Source organism: Martes martes (assembly GCF_963455335.1).
Source record: "Martes martes genome assembly, chromosome: 2".
Lineage (NCBI taxonomy): Eukaryota > Metazoa > Chordata > Mammalia > Carnivora > Mustelidae > Martes > Martes martes.
The window spans coordinates 57,308,783-57,329,811 of record NC_137889.1 but is presented as its reverse complement, the minus strand read 5'-3'; the positions used below and the strand labels follow the sequence as shown (position 1 = coordinate 57,329,811).

The following is a 21,029-nucleotide window of genomic DNA, read 5'->3' as shown; positions in this document are numbered from 1 at the left end:
CATCAGGGAGTCTGCTTCTCCTTCTTCCTCTTCTCCTCCCCCAAATGCTCATGTACACTTTCTCACTCATAAATAAATAAAGCCTGCTAGTCAAGACTAAAAAAATCCCAATATCAATCATTCTAGCCGAATTGGGATCTATAGGCAGCCATAGGCAGCAATCATTTAGTAGTTACCCTCAGCCTCAGTGTTTATGGGGAAAGAGCATCAGGGCCATGGAGTCAATGACTGGGTTGGAGCCTTGGCTCAAACCTACTGAATTCTGTTACCTATCTCTAACTGAAACAGTTTGACCTCATTGAGACTTGGTTTTCTCATCTATAAAATGGATGTGATATTACATGGAGTTACTATGAAGATTTGGTTAGTGCATTTGAAAATATTCTGTGATTTTTATAAAATTATTGCACAGGGTACCTGGGTGCTGTAGCTGGTTAAACATCCAACTCTTGGTTTCCGCTCAGGTTATGATCTTATGGTCGTGAGATCAAGCCCTGGGTTAGGGTCACACTCAGTGTGGAGTCTACTTAAGTTTCTTCCCTCTCTGTCCCTCCCCCTGTTCTCTCTCTCTCTCTCCCTCTCTCAAAAATAAATAAATAAATCTTTAAAAAATATATTGCACAAAACATTGTTGTCATTAACCTATACTTACTGAGTATCACTTATCTCAAGGCATAAAAGGTCCAGTGCAGGGTTTGGGTTAATATGGAATGAGTTACCTTTAGTCCAGAATTGGGACTCTGATGTTAGTTCGTATAGAATTCCTTTTGGGATATACCCCGGTCTAATATGACGTGACTGGTATTAGTATCCTGGACTGATGAATTTTATTGCTCAGGGCCTTGTTTCCCTTCATAGGTTAAAATAACTATGGGCAAAGGCACATAGTCTAAGGAAATGCTCCGCATTTGTGTTTTGGATTGCCTAGATGTCCAGGTTGCCAAGTCCAAAGTTGCCAAGAATGAGAGAGGCCTAGGGGTCAAGTTTGGCTACGGTAGAGCTTAGTATTAAGAACACTGGAGTGGTCCTCTCCACTGAGAAGTCTTTCCTCACTCTTCAAGGCCGACCTTGGTGTTCTTCCCATGAGCCTCCACAGAACTCTGAGCACTTTCCTCTTCCGAGCAGCTGTTGTCTTATCCTGTACATTCCCATGTACATGTTTTTCTCCCCTCATGGACTGTGAGCTCTGCTAGGCTAGGAACTGTCTTCTTCATTGTTGTGTTAGTTGCCCCCCCAAAGAGTCCTCAGAGCTCAAGCTAGCTATGCTGTAAGTACTTGTTGAATGAATCCCTCCTCTGGCAGTCATGTTCTATTACAAACCCCATCCAGAAGTGGAAATGAGGCAGGAATTATGATAAATTGCTTCACCATTTTGATTGTACTGATGTATTAATTGAATTAATTAGATCAGCATTTCTCAATCTTTAAAGAATTAAAGCCATCCTAGGGAGCCTTTTTAGCCGTTTCTTTCCTAATTGTCTCCCTCTATTCCCCATTAAAATTTAATATCACAGATATGCTATATGTGAGTTTATATACTGTGGCCCTTTGGAAGGCCACAGCATTTTGATATGTAAGATGATTTTGTCCCTTAAGAGCCAGTTTTCTCCCCTCACTGGGAATGGTATCACCCCCATTAAGAGTGCCTGAACTAGGGCGCCTGAGTGGCTCAGTCTTTTAAGTGTCTGTTATTTTTCAGGTCATGATCCTGGGGTCCTGAGATCTGGCCCTGCATCAGACTCCCTGCCCAGCAAGGGAGTCTGCTTCTCCCTCTCCCTCCTCCTGCTCATGTTCGCATGCTCTTTCTCGCTCACTCGCTTACTCTCTCAAATGTATAAATAAAACCTTAAAAAAAAAAAAGAATGCCTGAATTAGACTATATTTGACTGAATGTGTAGAATCAGCTGGTTTGGTGTTGTGCTGATTATTTTTAAAAGTTTCTGTGTGATATTTACATAGTTATAACATTAAGATTAAACCTTGGTAGCTCATATTATTGATATGCTTTCAAGATAAGGCTCTGGGATTGATTTTTTTTTTTTGGTACAAAGTAACTGGTACTTTTGGTACTATTTAAATAAGGAGAAAAAGTCAAGGCGTCTCCCAGACCACCAATAGTATTTCAATATGGGGCTATTATGCACAAAATCTAAAGGCTTGATTTAGAGTGCCATTCTTCTCAAAATATTTAAATGAAACAGAAAGTTATTATTTCTTATTAGTGAATGTAGACATCTAAATAAGTCAGAGCCATGCTTCTTGGAGCATCCTGCCAAATCATTCCTGGGCGGGGTATTTATAAATAATGTATCATTCAAGTTGGGAGAATATGCTACTACCACATGAACTTAAAAAGCAACTGTAAGGTGGTGTATGTTCAAAATGAATAGGCAATTATTATCTTTGTATGTCTTAAAGTAGCTCCTCTGGAAATTCTGTATAAGCAGCCACAGTAGGAGCAATGACAAGCTTCAATTGGGTTGCCTTTTCTCATCCATGTTATTATGAATGAAGAATAGTTTTTGAAGAATATGAAAAAAATGTTACTTGGTTTTAAAGACCTTTCAGTTCATGATTGCGGGGGTTCACTCGCTGTCTTTTCATTTGGATTTGGAATACATACGCTTTTAGGAAAACCTGTCCTTGGCAGCCTACCCAGAGCAGCCCATCTTTGCTTGGAAAGCAGTCCATATTGTTCTGTTTGTATTAACCTAGATCTTTGTGGTTTGAAAGTTGTTGGCTTTTCAGAGTGAACTTCATGCCATCATGATGTGTTCTTCATGAGTAGTATATGGCTAGAGAAGGACTAATCCTGATACCATGGATTTGATTACTACTGCTAAGTTCCCAGAGGACTTTCCCTTTATTTCCATTATTGAATGCTCTCAACCATACTCTACGATCCATACACTAAGCTCTTAGTAGTCCCATTTTACAGATGAGGAATTTGTGACAAGGAGAAGCTAAGCTGCTTATCTGGTGTATTTTGTGCCCAGGAGTAGGCTTTTTGACTCCAAAGTCTGCTCATTTAATTGCACCACCATGTCCCATGCTTCTAGCCTTTTTAAGAGTCACTGTGCAGCGTGATAAGACTGCAAGAGGTACAACCTGGACCAATGAATAGGAGGTAGGTCTGACATCATAACTGCAGAACTTTCCAGCAATTAGGACAGCCCAACAATGATGTGGATACTTTGTGAAGCAACGTGCATCCTCTCACTTGAAATGGTCACCCGAATGTTGCCGTGGGGTTAAACACAATGGGGCATTTGGCTAGCTGACGTTTCAGATCTCTTGTAATCCCGATACTTTGTTTAAAAGATTGTCTGTCTGGTTTCCTGTCCCTGGATATAGCTGCACATATCCAGTGACTAATTTCATGGTTCCCTTTCCCAACTTTGCATTAGAAGCAACCGTCAATCTTTGTGAAGGAGATACGTATGCCCAGGCCTGACTCCAGATCTCCTGCATCCAGATTCCAGCGTAGGGTAGAGTGAGAGGTTTGAGACTATTTTTCAGAAAGTGTGATTTCACGGCATAGGGTTGTGGACCACTCTTCTTGTATAGCCCACTGACATCGAGGCACAAGGAAGCCTCATTTTGGACTTGGGAGTCACTTAGCAGCATTGAGAAGTCAGTTTCTCAGTGTACAGGACTCTTAAGCACTAATTAGGCCACTTAACGGAAGTGTGTTTGTTCTCTTGGCTGTAAGGGGACCATGATCCCTTTGTGGCAGGTTAGTTTTTTAAATTTCTCCTAATGCTTGTCCCCCCATAGTAGGTTGAGAGTAGGAAATGGGGCATTGGGAGGCCTAGGAAATGGGCATCGATCAACCCAATGACAAGAGCCTTTCATATACTTCATGTTCTGGTAAAAACACCTCAAAGCGTATAGAGGTCAGCCTCTATAATCAGGAGGTTGGATACAGAAACTAGTCAGTTGCTCACTCCTAGACTGGTTACCTACTAGTTAGCTTTGTAGCAGTAAGAAACCTCCAGTGGCACAAAGGATGTAATGGTTGTCGTTTATTGTTTTCTTGAGGAATTTTCTTATCAAGTGTTCAACTGTGTTTATAGCATTCCTCCAAGAGAATAATCTCTAAAGAATGTGTCTGTATTAAATATACACCAGAGGATTATAAATTCCCCACGATGTCTCCCCATGGTGGGCCAAAAAAAAAAAAATTACAATTGCTCCAACAGTACTTTTTCTACTTTTCAATCAATAGGATGCTTTTTAAAGCTTACATTTCTCTTTGGACATTTTAAGTGACTGATGAGACAAAAGAAAAAAAGCGAAGATAAAATGACAGTATAGACACTCCTCAAATCCTATAATGAACTCCACAGGGCACCCAATTTTGATGTATTAGGATTTTTTTTTTATAATGAGTACATTGTTGGAAATCACATTTTCTATCTGCAGGAGCTGGAGATGAAACTGAGCTGACATCTTACCTCTTTGTAGTTAATTAGCAAGAGGAAAGTAGTGTTTTGAATCTTGTATGGGAGAAGGGAGGTATTAGTCATCCACTGCTCCCCCTTTCCCTTCAAACACCTGGATCTTTCTGTGTGCTCTTTGATTTGGCTTAACAGTTTGGATAGGTCTTGTTGGCTGGGAAAGATGAGGGGAGTTGAAAAATGGTTATTATTTAATGGAAAAATAACTAGAGCTTACTTCTTCCTGCCATCTTCCCTGGAGGATAAATAAAATAGGTCAGGTCTTTTTCCTTTAAAGGGCCGTTCCTTATGTGGGTACTGACTGTTGGTGGTACCGGGGCTACAAGAATTTTTGTTACCACCTTATTTTAACATTTGTCGCCATTGAATCCCCCGCACTTAATGCAGAGTCTGGAACTTGGTAGGTGTTCAGTAAGTATTTAGGAATTTAGGGAGCATTTAAAACACGGTGTTGCAAGGAGTAAGGTTGCACTGGTTTCATCTAATACCTTTCTCTGGGTAGTAGCTATATCCATTTGAAGACACATGGCAAGTTTACATAGAGTTCTGCAGTTAGGGACAGTGAGGCAAAGCAGAGCATTGATCTGTAATCCCATTTAGGAGACTGACCCTTGTACAGGTGAGTAGTGCCGGGGCCACTATGGACACTCATCCAGAGGAAGGCTATGTAAGTGGTAGAAAATTTTAGCACAAAGAATCCTCCGATCTGTATGCATTTACTGATGTCTGATCCTGGGCCCAGTCCTGGGGGATGACAGAGGAGAGCCATTGTCATGGCTCTTCTCCAGGAGTTCATTGTGTGTGTGGGAAAACTAGGCAAGTGCTCAAAAACAGGACTCAAGTGTTACAAGGTATGGGATTGGTCTCAAGTGAAGAAGAATCTGTTTGGGGGGGGGGGGCTCCTGGGTCAGTTGTGTTTGAAGAAAAACATCGTTTTCTGAGTAACCCCCTTGTAACTGCTAGCTCCAATCTGCCACAGACATCACCTCTTTTTCTCACAGTGACCTGGTGAGGGAAAACCTGACTGAGTCACAAAGTCCAGATCTGAGCATAGCAGACCAATCACAAACAGCCAACAAAGCTTTAAGCTTTAGCCAGTCAGATAATTTCTTTTATTTGCTTTCGCATGTTCTCCATATAAGTCTCTCCCCAGCCCCTGTCTCTGGAGGGCTCCTACCCACTTCCAGTTTGTTGCTGCCCTATGTGCCTAGATGTTTGCTCAAATAAACACTTAGGATGTTCATTATGCTTCGGTTTATTTTTTAACAGGGCTTAGTATCCTTCCTCCTCTCCTTTGTGCTCTCCTTCCCTTCTGCCTCCCCACCCCTTCCCTCTCCACCCCTTCCCTTCCTGCCTGCCTGCCTTCCTTAAGGCCTGTGGGACTCCTATGCACCTCCTGATGATGGAGACAGCGAGTGCTAGGATTCAGGAGAGAGAGGTTGAGGGCTGGTTTCTTAAGCAGTGCCCCGGGCTCAAGAAGAGTGGTTTTCACACTTTGGTTACTATTAAGAATCACCTGGAGAATCTTGTAAACATACAGATTCCCAGGCCCCCCATTATGAAATAACAGTGATAGTAGTATCAATAACAATACTAACCGTACCATTACAAATAAAGCTAATATTGGGTGGGGTTTCATGTATGGGGTGGGCCCAACTACTCTCAGCACTTTCTGTGGGTTATTGAGCTAATCCTCACAACAATCCTTGACGTTACTATTATGAATATCCCCATTTCACAGATAAGGAAACTAAAGCCTGGAGAGGAAAGAGGTTGGCCAAGGTCACACCCCTGGGCTGGTGGGTGGCCAGGAGGCAAGCCCAGGATGCCATTTGGGTCCAAGTGCCCTGATGCCTGCTTCCTGGCCCTGAGTGGGGCCTGGCAGTCCGGGTGTAGACAGGCAGGCACCCTGTTGACCGTCATGTGTGCCCCATGGCGGATCGTAACATGCGGAGGGGAGTGAGCAGGCCTGGAGGTCTCTCCTTGCCTTGCAGATAGAGCAGCAGAGGGGTACCCATGTGTCTAGGGTGTCTGGTGGGGACCAGATGGGTGACCCCTTCTCTGACCCTCCCCACAGTGGCAGCAAAGAGTTCCAGGAGCTCTGATACAGGGAGTGGGAGCCCTGTGCCCCAGTGTTGCCTGAAGCTTCCTCTCTCTGTCCCGAGTCCTCTAGTCTCTGCCTCTCTTTGCTTTCCTCCTCTGTGTCCCTGTCCAGGCCCCTCCTGGAGGGCTGGGGCCTCTGCTTTCACTCCCAGTTTTTTGCTCACACACTGGGACCTGGGAATCCACACAAAGCATGCCGGTCTGGGCTGCCTGGCTTGCCACCGGAATCCCTCTTGGTCAGGTGAGATACCACCCCCAGGAGCCCTTCCCAGGCTCAAGCTGGCCTTGGTGCTGGTGGTCCTGCTCCTTCTCCTTGTGGAACTCTCTTCTGCGTCAGATTTGCCCACCCCGTTGGGGAGGAGCCACTAGTTCTACAGAGAATTTGGAGTCTAACTCTCAATCCCGGCTCTCTTTCTTACCATGCTAGCTGTGTGATTCTGACCACTCGTGGCTGCTGCCTGCTGGCCTGTGGTCATTTGGCTTTGACCTGAGAGAGATAGCCTCATACATTCTGAAGCCTGCAGCCCAAGGGACGGGTTGGGGGGTTCTGCTCTGCACTGTCACCTGAGTACTACTGACTCTGATGACAAAAGTTCTTGTCCAAAAGACATTGTCAACAGCTACAATAGCACAGTAGGAAACAGCTTGTCTCAGGAGGTGAGGTTCCTACCTGTTTCCAGGGGCTTCTTTTTACCTGAGTTAAGAGCTTTCTCATTAAACTCCTGTCTTTTTTAGTTCTGATTCTACAGTGAATCACACGTGATTCATCACAATTCATCAAAAGAGTGAGAATCAGTGTCCTTGCCTGGTGTGGATGAAAGCCGGACTACAGTTCCCACCTAGGCTGGAATGTGTCGGCTGGGACCTCACCTCAGCCCCTGCATCAGTACCTGGAGACCCTTAGCTGATATTTCTAGAATGAATGCATAAATAAAATCAGAATTAGACACTCCCAGAGATAAAATTTAGTTTGATGAGTTGGAAGCTTCCTTACATTGTGTGTTTTCTCCTGGAATTTAGTCCTTATGGGGAAGGCGTCCTTGTTCAGGAAACACAAAAGGAAAATAACCATAGAAACCTCATATTTATTACAGAGAGCTTTACTCCTCCCCAAAACTTTCCCACTTATGACCTCATGTAATCTTGATGATGGTAACAACATTCTTTTTAGTTCCATCCAGAAATGTAGGAGACTCAGGATCACAGTCAAAAAAGTGTCAAACTACTTGTTAGAACTATGGTTTAAGTTACTTCTTGTGACTTTAATTCCAGTCTTTTCCCGTTCCATCCCAGCTGAGTAGAGAATATAATGCAACCTTTGAACATGAGGCATAGAGCATGAGGTAGACTGATACCTTCTGTGCCAGGCACTGTTCTAATTCCACATTTTATATACAAGGGAACTGAGGCACAGAGTAGTTAAGGAGAATTAAGGGCCTTCAAAAATGAGTGCAGGCCCCTTGGGGAAGGCCTGGCTCTTACACCAGGGAGCTCTGGTTTGATCTACCCTTTTTTCTCTCCCCAGCCCTGCCACAGTCCTGTGGCTGCCAAGTGGCAGCCCACACAGTCTGGCTCCTGAGTGGGTGCTGCCCCCTGCTACACTCCCCTGCGTTTGCATCTCACCAGCTCCCGAGCTCTCTCCTGTTCTCATCTACTGGGGAGGCCAACTTCCTGCTCTCTCTTTCCTTCTTACCAGCCTGGACAGTAGCGAACACTCATCACCCCAGCTTGGAAGAGTTGAGGATAACATTTTCCCTATGGGATGGAAAGCTGTGACATGGGACTTTAAAGATAGGCTAATTTATTTTGGGGTTCTCCTTGAAAATGCCTGGTTCCATGGATGACTTGGCTCCCACAAAGCCCTAGATGACTCCAGAGTGCCTGATTTTTCAGCCCCCAGGACACTCCTTTATATTTCTTCTGGGTTATTTTGTCTTACAAGGAATAGACTGTCCATAACCTACCCTTCTGCATTCATTCACCTTTCTTTAGGGTCATGGGGTAAGGCCACACTGGGAAATGCTCAGAGAAGACATTTGTCCTTTTCATTTCCTTTCAAGATATTTTCGAACAACAGTGTTAAAAGAGTGTTAGAACACCTCTAATGCTGCTGCGCATTGTTAACAAGCACGTTTGCACATCACATCTATCATGCTATTTGCACGATGTTATATGAAGAAACAGCTCAAAGTATTTTTAAGATACAGCCTTTTATCTCTGGAAGCACCAGAAAGTATTTGCAGATTGGTCTCGGGAATCAAATTAGCCTAGCACATTGGTGAGTTCCTGGAGGCCTGGGCATTTCTGTAAGTGGTTCCCTAGCCCCTTAATCCTTTTGATCATTTGCACTGTGTATTTTTACACAGACTCTTGTACTTTGGAGAAATAAAATAAAGAAACTTAAAGGTGAGTTTGGCGAGGGCTTCTCCCCACTGTTTGTCAATGCAGATGGATGTTGAATTTTAATGGTAGTAGTTTCTTTTAAACAACCAAACTTCTTTAAACCTCTCCACAAATAATGTCAGTGCCCAGATTATGTCTGAAAATGTTTGCAGAAATCTTTCCCGACCCCGTGTTGCTACCACAAAGGAAGAGCCTAATCTTGGAAAACAGTCTTGACAGCCTGGATGTCAATTACCCCATCTGTGATTTCCCATCAGAGCCACAGCCTATGTGACATTTGCTGTCACTCAGTGGCTTCAGGGGTCTACACTGTGGTCATGGAATGAGATCTTCACTGGTTGACTCTTCACTAGGTCCCACTCCTTAGTCGTTGTGGAATGTTGTGTGAGAAAACCTGTGGAGAGGACTTAGCTGCCTCATCTTTAAAAGGGGGACCACATTTCTCTTGTAAAATAGTTGTGGGAGATATTTGTGTGCTCATGTTTATAGCAACATTATTCACAGTAGCCAAAAGGTGGAAGCAACCCAAATGTCCACTGACAGATGAATGGATAAACCAAATGTGGTCTGTCCACACACTGGAATATTACTCAACCTTAAAAAGGAGGGAAATTCTGACATGCACTATAACATGGGTGAACCCTGAGAATGTTAATGCTGAGTAAAAAACACTGTATGATTCCACCTTTATGAAGTACCCACAGCGGTCAAATTCACAGAGGCAGAAGTAGAATGGTGGTCGTCTGGGTTTGGGGGTAGGAGAGAAATGAGGACTTAGTGTTCGATGGAGACAGTTTCAGTTTGGCAGGATGAAAATGTTCTGGAGATGGGTGGTGTGATGGTAGCACAACAGAGTGAAGGTACTTAATGCCACCAAACCATGTGCTTAAAGATGGTTAACATGGTACATTTTGTTATGTGTATTTTCCACAATAGAAAAAAATTAGGAAGAAAATTTGTTGTGCACATTAAAGAACATCAACTAGATAAAGTGGCTGCCATTTTGTCAGACTCCAGTGAATGGTAACAGGTTTTACTAGGGTTAGGACATTGCATTTTAATGGTTACATGAGACTTCATCATGTGGCTATCCCATACTTGGTTTCCTTTTTTATTTGACTTTTGGATTTCTTATAGTACTCCGCTATTATAGAAATGATAGTTTGAAAATTTTTTTTTTTTTTTTTTTGCACATACATCTCTTTTCCATTATTTGGGGTTGTATCTTTGAGATAGATTTTCTGGGTCTCTTAGAGAAGGCAAGTTAATTTTATTCTTTGTGGCTCTTGATACATATGCCTGTGGGGTTAGAAAGGGCACGGTTGTTTATGCTGTCACCAGCCAAGTAAGGGTGCCAATGTTACAGTCTCCTCATCGGCACTAGATATGTTTTTAAGCAGTTTTATAAAATATAATAAGAGATGGTACGTTCATGTTTCAGTATGCCTTTATTTGCTTTTATCACTAGAAATGTTGAGCACTTTTCAATCTTGATTTACATTTATTTCTTCCTATGTGCACTGCCTGTTTACATTTTTTGCCTAGATTTCTAGTGTGGATTCTATGCTTTTCTTACCAAATACATTTGTCGTGCTCGTTACATATTGTTACTATTGTTAATATTTAGAATTTAATTCTTATGTATTTAACCATTCATTTAAGCGTTTCAAAATACAAAATAATGAGATTTTGAAGTGGGATCAAAAGTGGTTTTACGGGTGCCTGGGTGGCTCGATGGGTTGGGCCTCAGCCTTCGGCTCAGGTCTTGATCTCGGGGTCCTGGGATCAAGTCCCGCATCGGGCTCTCTGCTTGGCGGGGAGCCTGCTTCCTTCTCTCTCTTCCTGCCTCTCTGCCTACATGTGATCTCTCTCTGTCAAATAAATAAAAATAAAAATCTTTTTTAAAAAAAGTGGTTTTACAATAACATGATAATTATACTTAATGTATCTTCTTCCCTTGTTCTCCCATAATTCTTTTCATATCTGTGAGTATAAAATCTGTTTGTTGGCTTCCTTCTATGACTATAATCTTTGAATGAAAATTAGGTAAAATGACCAATTCATTAAAAATATGAATGACCCAATATAAAAATGGTATTACAAAACGTAGAGGAAATAAATTAAAATAAATAAACTGACTTTTTTTTTTTACCTTACTAATAATTAAACTCATTGAAAATAAAATGATAGCACACTGTTGTCCTACTATACATTGGTAAGAGTTAAAAACATTGTAATAGTGACTGAGACTGGCCCTGAAACGTGCTGCCAATGGGGAGGGAAAATTGGGTCAACTTTACCAAAGAGCAGCTAAGCAGTAAATAGTAAGAAACTTAAAAATGTTTGTAAGCATTGGTTTAGAAATCCCACTTATGTAACTGTGGCTTGAGGCAGTCTTGGAAATGTGGAAGGATATTTACACCAATAGATAAAAATAGGATTCAGTCTAAACCCCCAGTGACAGGGGATGATTGAATAATAATACAACTATCTTTTGGAGTGTTACATAGTCATTATAAGTGGCATTTCCTAAAAATTCCAGTGATATGGGAAAATACAATATGCTGGTAAGTTGAAAAAAATGATGCCATGCTTGCAGTAAAGCAAATTGGGCATGGTGTGGTTGCGCATGTGTGCGTGTGTGTGCATGTGTATGAGCACATGTGCACTCGTGTATATCTGGTATATATTCAGAAAGAGATGTGTAAAATATAATGATAGTACTTACTGTATGTGGTCAGAATATAATATGTAATTTTTCTTTTCTTTTGTTATACTTCTGTACGTTTTTAAGCTTCATACTGTTTGTAAATTTTTATTTCTACAGTCAGAAATTAAATGTGAAAAAAAAAGATGAAAGATACTGAATAGATTTTTTTTCCTTTTCTGGATTCATGTTCACTTTGCTTTCTTTGCTTTGTTTATCGGACAGAATCCTGGACAAAAAAACCAGAAGGTTCTTAGGTTATGGTTCAGGAATTCACTGGCTCCATGTGACCTCGGGCAAATGTAACTTCTAGGTGTCTCAGTTTTCCCCTCAGTAAAATCACTGTGAGGATTAAAGTGAGATCACCAACCTATGGGCAAACGCTTTTGCCAACTAAGGTGAAGTTCAAGGGATTCCCAAACCACTGTGCAGTCTGATCATTTAGGACTCACAGAACTCACTGAGAACAATTATCCTCAGGGTTACAGTTTATTACAGGGAGAGGATACAAATCAAAATCAGCCAAATGGAGAAATGCATAGAGCAGAGTCTGGAAGGGTTCCAGTGCCAAGTATCTGTGTTGTCTCCCATGCAATCAGGATATGCTACCCTCCTGACATCCCTATGTGACCATACGCAAAGAGTATTGTCAACCAGGAAGCTCCCCATGCTTTGATGTTCAGAATTATTATTTGGGCTTCATTACATATGCGTGATTGATGATTATCCACATGGTTGAACTCAGTCTTTAGGTCAGCTGATTCTGCATTACCCAAAGCCCCCAGTCTCAGCACATGGTTGGTCTGTCTGGCATGGCCAGCCCTGACCCTAACACTGTTGGGTGTGCATCTGGATCCTAAGATTCCAAGGGGCTAGCTTTCACCCTAAGACTGTTGCTGTGGCCAGCCTCACCTTAAAGAAGGATATTCCTATCAGGTATGATCAGATTACCTTCCAGAAACCAAGGCAGAGAAAGGCCAGATATCTCTTAGGGCAAAGCTAAATTCTTTACTGCATGTAAGGTGCCCAGAAAGAGATGGAAAACAAATTTAAATAGAGAGATGATATGTATGGAGGGTTCTATTATTTACTATATCCTAACACTGTGAAATAAGAAAGGGCATGAATTCCAGAGGTACAAGGGCTACTACAAACACCCACTTCCCTGATCTCCAGAACCCTGGGACCACCTCTGAGAATGGGCACGCTAACACAGAGACCTTCGCTGCAGTCGAGACGACATAGGCTGAGAAAAGCCTTGCCCCCCACTGGGTATGTGACCTGACCTGTTGCCCCTGTGTTAAGGGCACAGCAAATATGTCCCTCCGTTAACGAATCGATCTGATGTGAACGAGGTAGAAGGCTGTTTGTCCCAGGTTTCTTGATCTGGCACCATGTCACCCTGTAGTGCAGCTGTGCTTACTGCATATCGCGGGGAGTGATAATAAAAATAAATTGACTCATGCCCCTCGCCGAGTTTCAAACCTTGAGCACTATGTCAGATTGGATCCATAAGGTTTCATAAGGGTGAGATTAAAAAAAAAAAAATGAAAACCTGCGTTTGTTTTCTCGTGAAATTAAAGAAAAAAATTAGAGCCCAATGATGAGAAGTCATCACCCTCAGGAAGCTCTCCAGAGGACAACTGTATGCATTTATGGAGACAGAACCAGCGACAGACTTGCTATGAAATCGTTAGCTAACGTACTGTTAGGTTCCCACCCTTCCTGCGGAGGGAAGAACGTGAGCCCTTGTCTGGTGGTTCTGTGGAAACAGGCGACTTGTAGTAGATTGGTGTTGTCAGTAAATTTTGGTTGTACATTCTGTTTCTTTCAAGGAAAAACTGGCCACGCAGAAGTAGTCCGAGTGGTGTACGAGCCAGAACGCATCAGCTTTGAGGAACTGCTCAAGGTCTTCTGGGAGAATCATGACCCGACCCAAGGTAGATGAGTGAGCCAGTATTTAATTATCTTACTAATTACAGCTGGGATAATTAGTGTTTGAGCTGCATGGAAGAGATGAACCTTGAAATCACACAGGAGCTCAAGAATATGATTGCAGACATTTATTGACGGAGGAGAGGAGGGGCTGGGGAGCAAACGGGGGAGAGAATAAAGGCACAGCCACAGTCTGCGCTCCTCCCCCCTTTACAGCTGTCAGGGGTGGGAAAATTCCCACAGAGGAAGACGCCAGACAATAGAGATTCGTTCACCTTTGATTATTGCATTATTCCTCCTTAATGCAGTCTTTTGTCTACAAAATTAAAGTGTCTTTCTAGCAGCTCCAAAGTTTTCCTGATTTATGGTTCTTTTATTTCCCTGAATTTAGCCTTTCTCATCTTTTGACATTATCAGGATTTTTTTTTTTTAAATGTCTGCGGGTGATTAAAAAAAAAAAAAGAACATAAAGGTAAAATGCAGTAGTGAGTGGGTCCACAATGCTTGGATTATTTAAATATTTCATTTGTCTTCTTTGGAATTGGTGATATTAATATATCTGGGCTATAAACAATGGTGGCCAGAAATTTTATTTGAATGCACACACAAGCAAAATTCCCTGTTGGCAAATATCATTTGTAATATTCAATAATGAAGCAATTTCCAGATTTCATCCTAACAGCCTTACAAGCACTGCCTTGCCAATATGATGATCTGATATTATGAGGCTTATGAACTGAAAAGTCCTATATAATAGATGTGATTTTCACAAACCCTGTTCATTTAGCAATCAGTCTGTTTAACAAAAATATTTTCCCTTTGGTGTCAGGTTTTTGTGTAGCGGGTATGCTGTGTTGGCTGTTTCTGAAGAAGGGGATGTGCTTTTCCAAATGTGCATTATGCTTTGTGGTGGAATTTTGTTACGACCCTGGCAGTACAGGGTGGTGGGTCTTGAGTTCTGATTCTAAGTACCACCCAGTGCCTGGGTGATTTGCTAGAGGGCAAAGGTCAGAGCTAAGGCAAGAGTAGCAAAATGATAAAGGAGCCAGGGTAATGCAGGTTCAGGATCCAGGCAAATCCATCAGGGTGGGTGAAGGCCTAGGAAGGGTGCCAGGAGCAGGCTTTCCTGGTTTGGCATGGGGTGTAGAGCAGGGGGATGAGTTTGGGGGGGTGGTGTAGAGCAGGGGGATGAGTTTCTAGCAGGAGAGTAGCGAGGTATGGGGCAGGGGAGGTAGAGAACTGGTAGGGTAAGAATACTATAGTCAGAAGGTTCAGATTCACCCTGGTTTGGACTCTTGGACCTGGCCTATCATATGTGAAAGGCAGGCCTAACAAACTTAGGGTTGTTTCAGCAGGAAGCTCTGACAGTGAGCATCATAAATAAGAGTGATGATGGCTAAGAGCTCATGCTGGTGAGCCTTTGATCCAGGTGGAGTAGGCATTTGGCTCCCAAAGCCGAAGGTCAGGGTGGGATGCTCAGAGTTTCAGAGTTCTCAGTGGAGACACCCATTAGGAGCCCAGGAGAGCCCGAAGTCATGTAGGAATCAGGCTCCCCGCAGACCCACAAGGTTGGGTATGTGGCCTTTGACTTGGCCAACCATAGTGTCATGTCCTGATACAATCACTTTATGTCTAGCCCTGGCAAAGTTTCAGAAAGGGTAAAGTCTGTCATGCACTTCTCTCTCCTTCCTTTTCTTAACTTCTTTCCTATTTTATCCCATCTTTACTAGCACACCTCAGTTAACTATGTCACTAGTCCTGGCCCCTAAATCTTAGGGGGAGTTCTACTTTTTAAAAGAATCTTAAAGGAACCTCTTGTTCTCTCTATCCCATTATCAAATTTGTCTCCACTGTGCCTCAGTCCACTTTGAAATTCTTGGTTTATTGTGTGTATTATTTGCTAATAACAAAGTACCACAGATTGGGTGGCTTAAACAACAGAAATTTATTTTCTCACAGTTCAAGAGGCTAGAAGTCCGAGATGAAGACTTTGGCAGGATTGGATTTTTCTGAGGCCTCTCTCCTTGGCTTGTAGATGTCCATGTTCTCCCTGGGTCCTGTTCACATGGTCTTTCCTCCACGTGTATCTTTGTCCTAATCTCCTCCTCCTATAAAAACGCCAGCTAGATTGGATTAGAGCCCACCCAAATGACCTGATTTAATTTTAACCTTCTTTTTTTAAGGATTTTAAAAAGAGAGAGAGAGAAAGCTAGCAAACAGGGAGAGTGACAGACACAGGGAGAAGCAGGCTCCCTGCTGAGCAAAGAGCCTGATGTGGGACTCCATCCCAAGACCCTGGGATCAATGATCTGAGCTGAAGGCAGACACTTAGCCAACTGAGCCACCCAGGTGTCCCTTAATTTTAATCTTTAGAGACTCTGTCTCCAAGTAAGATTATATTCTGAGGTACTAAAAGTTAGGGCTTCAACATATGAATTTGGAGAAAATATAGTTCAGCCCATAATACTGTCCGATGAAGTAATAGCTTGGTATACTATTCTTCCAGAGGCATTGTGATTCTAACAGAGGGTTTGTAGACTCATAGACAGGAAGAGACTTTAGAGGTCATCTGATTAATCTTCAGCTTCAATTCTATAAGTCAAAAGATGAAATTGCTGCTGATGGTGTTCACAGACAATAGGATTTGATTGTTCAGTGACATATTTTTAACCCTGATATTTTAGACAAATTATGCATGTAGAGGAAGAATTTTTTTTACCCTTGTATAGGTCTGTTTCTACTTAGAATGGTGCTTGATGCAGTATATATATTCACAGATATTAAATCACAGGATACCTGATCTTCCACATTATTACTAGGATTACTTTTGTTGGAGAGTTTAGTGTAATGGGCTATGGGAAAATCTTTTTATGCATTCCAAAGTTTCCCATGACACTTCTGGAAATAGGGTGAAATGAGTGATCATATGACCCAGGCCTGGCCAATCACAGTATCTGTTTCTGTTGGCAAAGGGTTTGTTTCAAGGCATGGGTGTGTGACCCAAGCAGGACAATATGGAGTCCTTCCCTGACACTATCATGTGAGAGAAAAAGGTGTTCTCCCTTTTCCGGGGCTGCCAAGATGGAGGTGTTCTGTATGTGGAAAGAGCTTGTCCACAGGAGAAACAAGGGAGGAAGTTGAGCAGAGACACTGAGAAACGAGAGATGAGAATAGAGAATCTTTTGGAGACTGAGGACCTCTCAGTTATGAGAACTACTAGGTACCTACCCTTCTCCATCTTTTTTTTTTTTTTAAGATTTTGTTCATTTATTTGACACAGAGAGAGAGAGATCACAAGTAGACAGAGAGGCAGGCAGAGAGAGGGGGGGAAGCAGGCTCCCCGCCGAGCAGAGAGCCCGATGTGGGGCTCGATCCCAGGACCCTGAGATCATGACCTGAGCTGAAGGCAGAGGCTTAACCCACTGAGCCACCCAGGCGCCCCTTCTCCATCTTTTTTAACCGAAGCTAGTTTATTGGGTTTCTATTACTTGCAACAACAACAAAAGTCCTTGCTAATCCACTCATTCAACTTAATCATTGTGCTTATTATATCACACATATTATTATACATGTTATTACATGTACTTATTAGTTAAACCATGTTCATTTGGATCTGTAAATCAGAGGTCTAAAGCCATTTGGTTAATAAATTTATCACTGACTCAGACATGGAGTGGAGGACACTAAAGATTATTTCCTCAAGACCTGTTGGTAGTTTGATTAGGGGGTTCCTTCATAATTCAGAATTAAGAATTGGGGCTTGAGATTCCGGATATGTGGCCTGAATACATATCAGATCATCTCAATATTTCTAAACTATTATGAAAGACAGTCAGTCATTAATGACACTGATCTTGTGTCTCCTCTGCTTGCCAGGCACTGTGTTAGGTCGTGCTGAATCACCAAGTTGTCTGTAAAAAGCAGCAGTATCCAGCCCCTTGCTAATGCACAGAGAAAGTCTATTTCTGTAGGAAGAAAATAGTTTAATCCAAATGTGCTGAGATCAAATGAGCCTTCAGATAAATGTGTATAAGACCAACACACTAACCTGAAATCATTAAAACAAGTATATGTTAACACTGGAAATTTAACATCAAAAAACATCAATTCAGAACTCCAGAGCCAATGAATTTAATATTCCTAGGGAACCCTGAAGGTCCAAAACATATAGTCACATGTAATTTTTCTGAGGTAAGAATTTGAAGCCCACTCCCTGAAAGAATGGGCATGAAGTGGGAGATAGCTGGGATGCAATCGAACATGGCCATCTGAACACAGCTTCTAACTTCTCTACTTGAAGTCACCTGGTGATTCCTGTAACCTTTCTTAGTATTCAGTGGCCCAGAAAAGAGATCACCCACTAGAACAGATGAAGGAAGTAGAGGCACATAAGACTGATTGGTCTTACTCAGTGGACATTTCAGAAGACTGCAGGACATTGGATTTGGTGGAGACTCTCATCGGTGAAGCAATAACCTACTCTAGGTTGTTGTCAGAAGCATGAGTGATTCTTAACACTTCATAAGGGGTACTCTTGCCTATGTCAGAGTTGCTTATAAACAAAAAGACAAAACTTGAGTCGGCTTGAGACGTCATTGACCTTTGATGTGAGGATTTGCCCGGAAAACTGACGAGTCTCAACAGAAACATTTCAAGAGAAATGTATTTTAATTAGCATATTGAAAGACTTTAGGACTTTGTAGAGTCATTAAACATTTGAAGGGGTCATATAATTTTTTTTTAGTTATGATTCACTTTGTTTTGTGAGAGAAGCAATATCTTAGAATGATATTTGCAAATGTGGGGACTCTTGCTAATGTTCAGGATTTGCTGTGGTAGAAATAGTAAGAATTTCAGCTTAAAGTCCCCTTTCAGTTCAATTAGATCTTCATGGCATAGACTAGACAGAGAAATCCTGCAGTCTTCGACTGCCTCAAGGTACTGTAGGAGCTCTGTTGGTATCTGCCCTAATGGCAAGGCAGAAATTCCCCCCGTCTGCCATTCAGAAAATGTAGACTTTTAAAGATACTATTTTAAAGATATTTCACAGCCAATAGACAATGAGTCCTAAGAGAGTTCTACCCAATGGATTAGCTTCAGGTGAAGTAACAGACCTAATAGTGTTGTCATAGATTCGGCCAGTAATTGGAATAGTTTTTTCTCTTAATTTACCAATTACCACAAAACCTCTGTTTTGCTGAAGCACACAGATACCACTGTTTAAGCTAGTATGTCCTGTTGTACTTATGGGACAAATATGACTCCTCCAGGCTCCTAAGGATAGATTAGAACATGCTCCTCCCTGACCATGTGGAGTCCAGGCTCCCCAGTCTCCAGACAACATGGCAGAGCCTGAGACTTAGGAGATTTGGGTTCTGGGCCCACCTTACCCTTTCCCAACTATGTGACCTTGGCCAAGACACTTACTCAATTTGAGCTGTTTTCTCATCTGCCAAAAAGGCAGATGCCTATACTGTATATGTCATAAGAATTAAATGAAATAATGTGAAAATAACTTGACAAGGGTCAAGCATCATGCAAGTGCTGGGCATTATAGCTATGTCCTTCTCAATACAACAGTACAGTTTCAATGAGCTTATTGAGTTATTTTTTCTTAAAGATTTTATTTATTTATTTGACAGAGATCACAAGTAGGCAGAGAGGCAGGCAGAGAGAGGTGGGGCGAAGCATGCTCCCCGCTGAGCAGAGAGCCCAATGCGGGGCTCAATCCCAGGACCCTGAGATCATGACGTGAGCCAAAGGCGAACCTTAACCCACTGAGCCACCCAGGTGCCCCAATTATTGAGTTATTTTTTTATATCCTTGATTTCTGTGGGAAAGTATTTACCTTCTACCTATAAAAGTGTGGGTTTTCTGCCCACAAGGTTTCTTTGGTCCTTCCTGTTAGTTGGAAAGGTTTCAGCATTGTTGATGTTGCCATTCTGTGATGGAGTGGCTGCTGGGAGGCTGGGTAGTGGTGGTTGTGAGGGTGACGGACAGGTGGCTCCTTAACTTTGCCACTGACATAGTCATCCAGGAAACCAGATCAGATCCCAGCCACTCATGCTTGATCTGTATCCCTCTACCTAGCACCCTCTCTGTGTGAATTACACCATTTCAGTCCTGTTCCTGCATGAAGATACAGGGCATAGGCCCATACCTTGGGCTAAGCCACAAGGACACAAACACACAAAGTTGAAAGATTTCAGCTTTGTCTCACTTGATACAAGTCTGACTTCTCAACCTGTTTTACTCTCCTCAACCCTGGGAAAAGAGAGAGCAACATTTTTCAAGCACCTCTTCTGGGCCAGTCTTAGTGATAGATGCTTTAAATTTATAATTTCATTTAATCTTTACCACAGCCTTATAAAGTGGGGTTCATTGTAACCCCATCAACAGAAGAAAGGAAATAAGGTTCTAAAAGTTTGGCAGTCTTGCTTGATGTTGATGGCAGTAATTGGACCCAGCTCTGTCTAAAGCTCAGGGCTGTTTTCTTTCCCTGCAAACTTCTGACTACGAGGACCTCTTCTAAGCACAAATAATTTTATGGATCCCCCATTTGATACAGTTGTGTTCTTAGTAACCCTTTTAAAGCAAATATATTAAGATGCCACTATGAATTTAATTACACTTTAAATTGAATGCTTATTTTATTAACCACCACAATGTCACGTACCTCTGGAAAATGGAAATGCTCATATACACAATGCATTCTACAGACTCTAGGCTACGCCTGCTGCATGGCTGGATTTGTGGACCTCTTGTAGTAGCTCCAGGCCTTCTCAGGGGACTGTGACTACAGGTGGGGGACTCTTCCAGCATAGTCCTGAAGGTGCAATGGCCTTTCTGAAGATGCCTGCTGGCTGAGACTGCTGGTTGACCCCAGTGTCTATTCCCCCACTTCCGTAGGATTGGAATTTTAACTGGATTTGTAGCCACCGGTAAAGACTAAATTTCTCAGACTCCTTATGGTCAAGTATGGCCACGTGTCAGAGTTCTGAATACCAGGGCATGAGTAGAGGTGATGGTGTACAACTTCTGGGTTCTGTGTACTTAGAGCAAGGAGTTTTCTCTTTCCCTTCCCCACCTTCCCTCAAGTTGCCTGTAGAGGCAGTGGTGAGCCAGTTTGGACCACAGGGATGGAGGCCTCGCTCTTATAATGAAGAAGCTACAAGCTAGAAGCTTCCAGAGTTACTATCCCAGGCTGGACTCAGTGCAAAAGCTATCTTCTGTAACCTACTGTTATTTGGTTCAGTTAGGGATTTTTGTTGTTGTTGTCTTTCCTTTTCTACAATAGCTGAACCTATATCCTTACTAAAATAGTCTTATACTAGAAGCTGGTGATGAACTCCCAGTCACTCTGAAGATCTTAATTAAAATGTTTCCTTAATTAAAGCATCTTTAATCAAATCTATCAAGAG

The 21,029-nt window shown here is 42.3% G+C and overlaps 1 protein-coding gene across 2 annotated transcripts in view; it reads left to right on the top strand.

Annotated features, from left to right (window-relative positions):
- MSRA (methionine sulfoxide reductase A) overlaps positions 1–21,029 on the top strand; it is a 432,069-nt gene that overhangs the window by 270,484 nt on the left and 140,556 nt on the right. For both annotated transcript variants that reach the window (XM_080796478.1, XM_080796477.1), the window contains one exon: positions 13,509–13,613. In XM_080796478.1, coding sequence (XP_080652604.1) covers positions 13,509–13,613 — 105 coding nt within the window. The remainder of the gene's footprint in view (positions 1–13,508; positions 13,614–21,029) is intronic.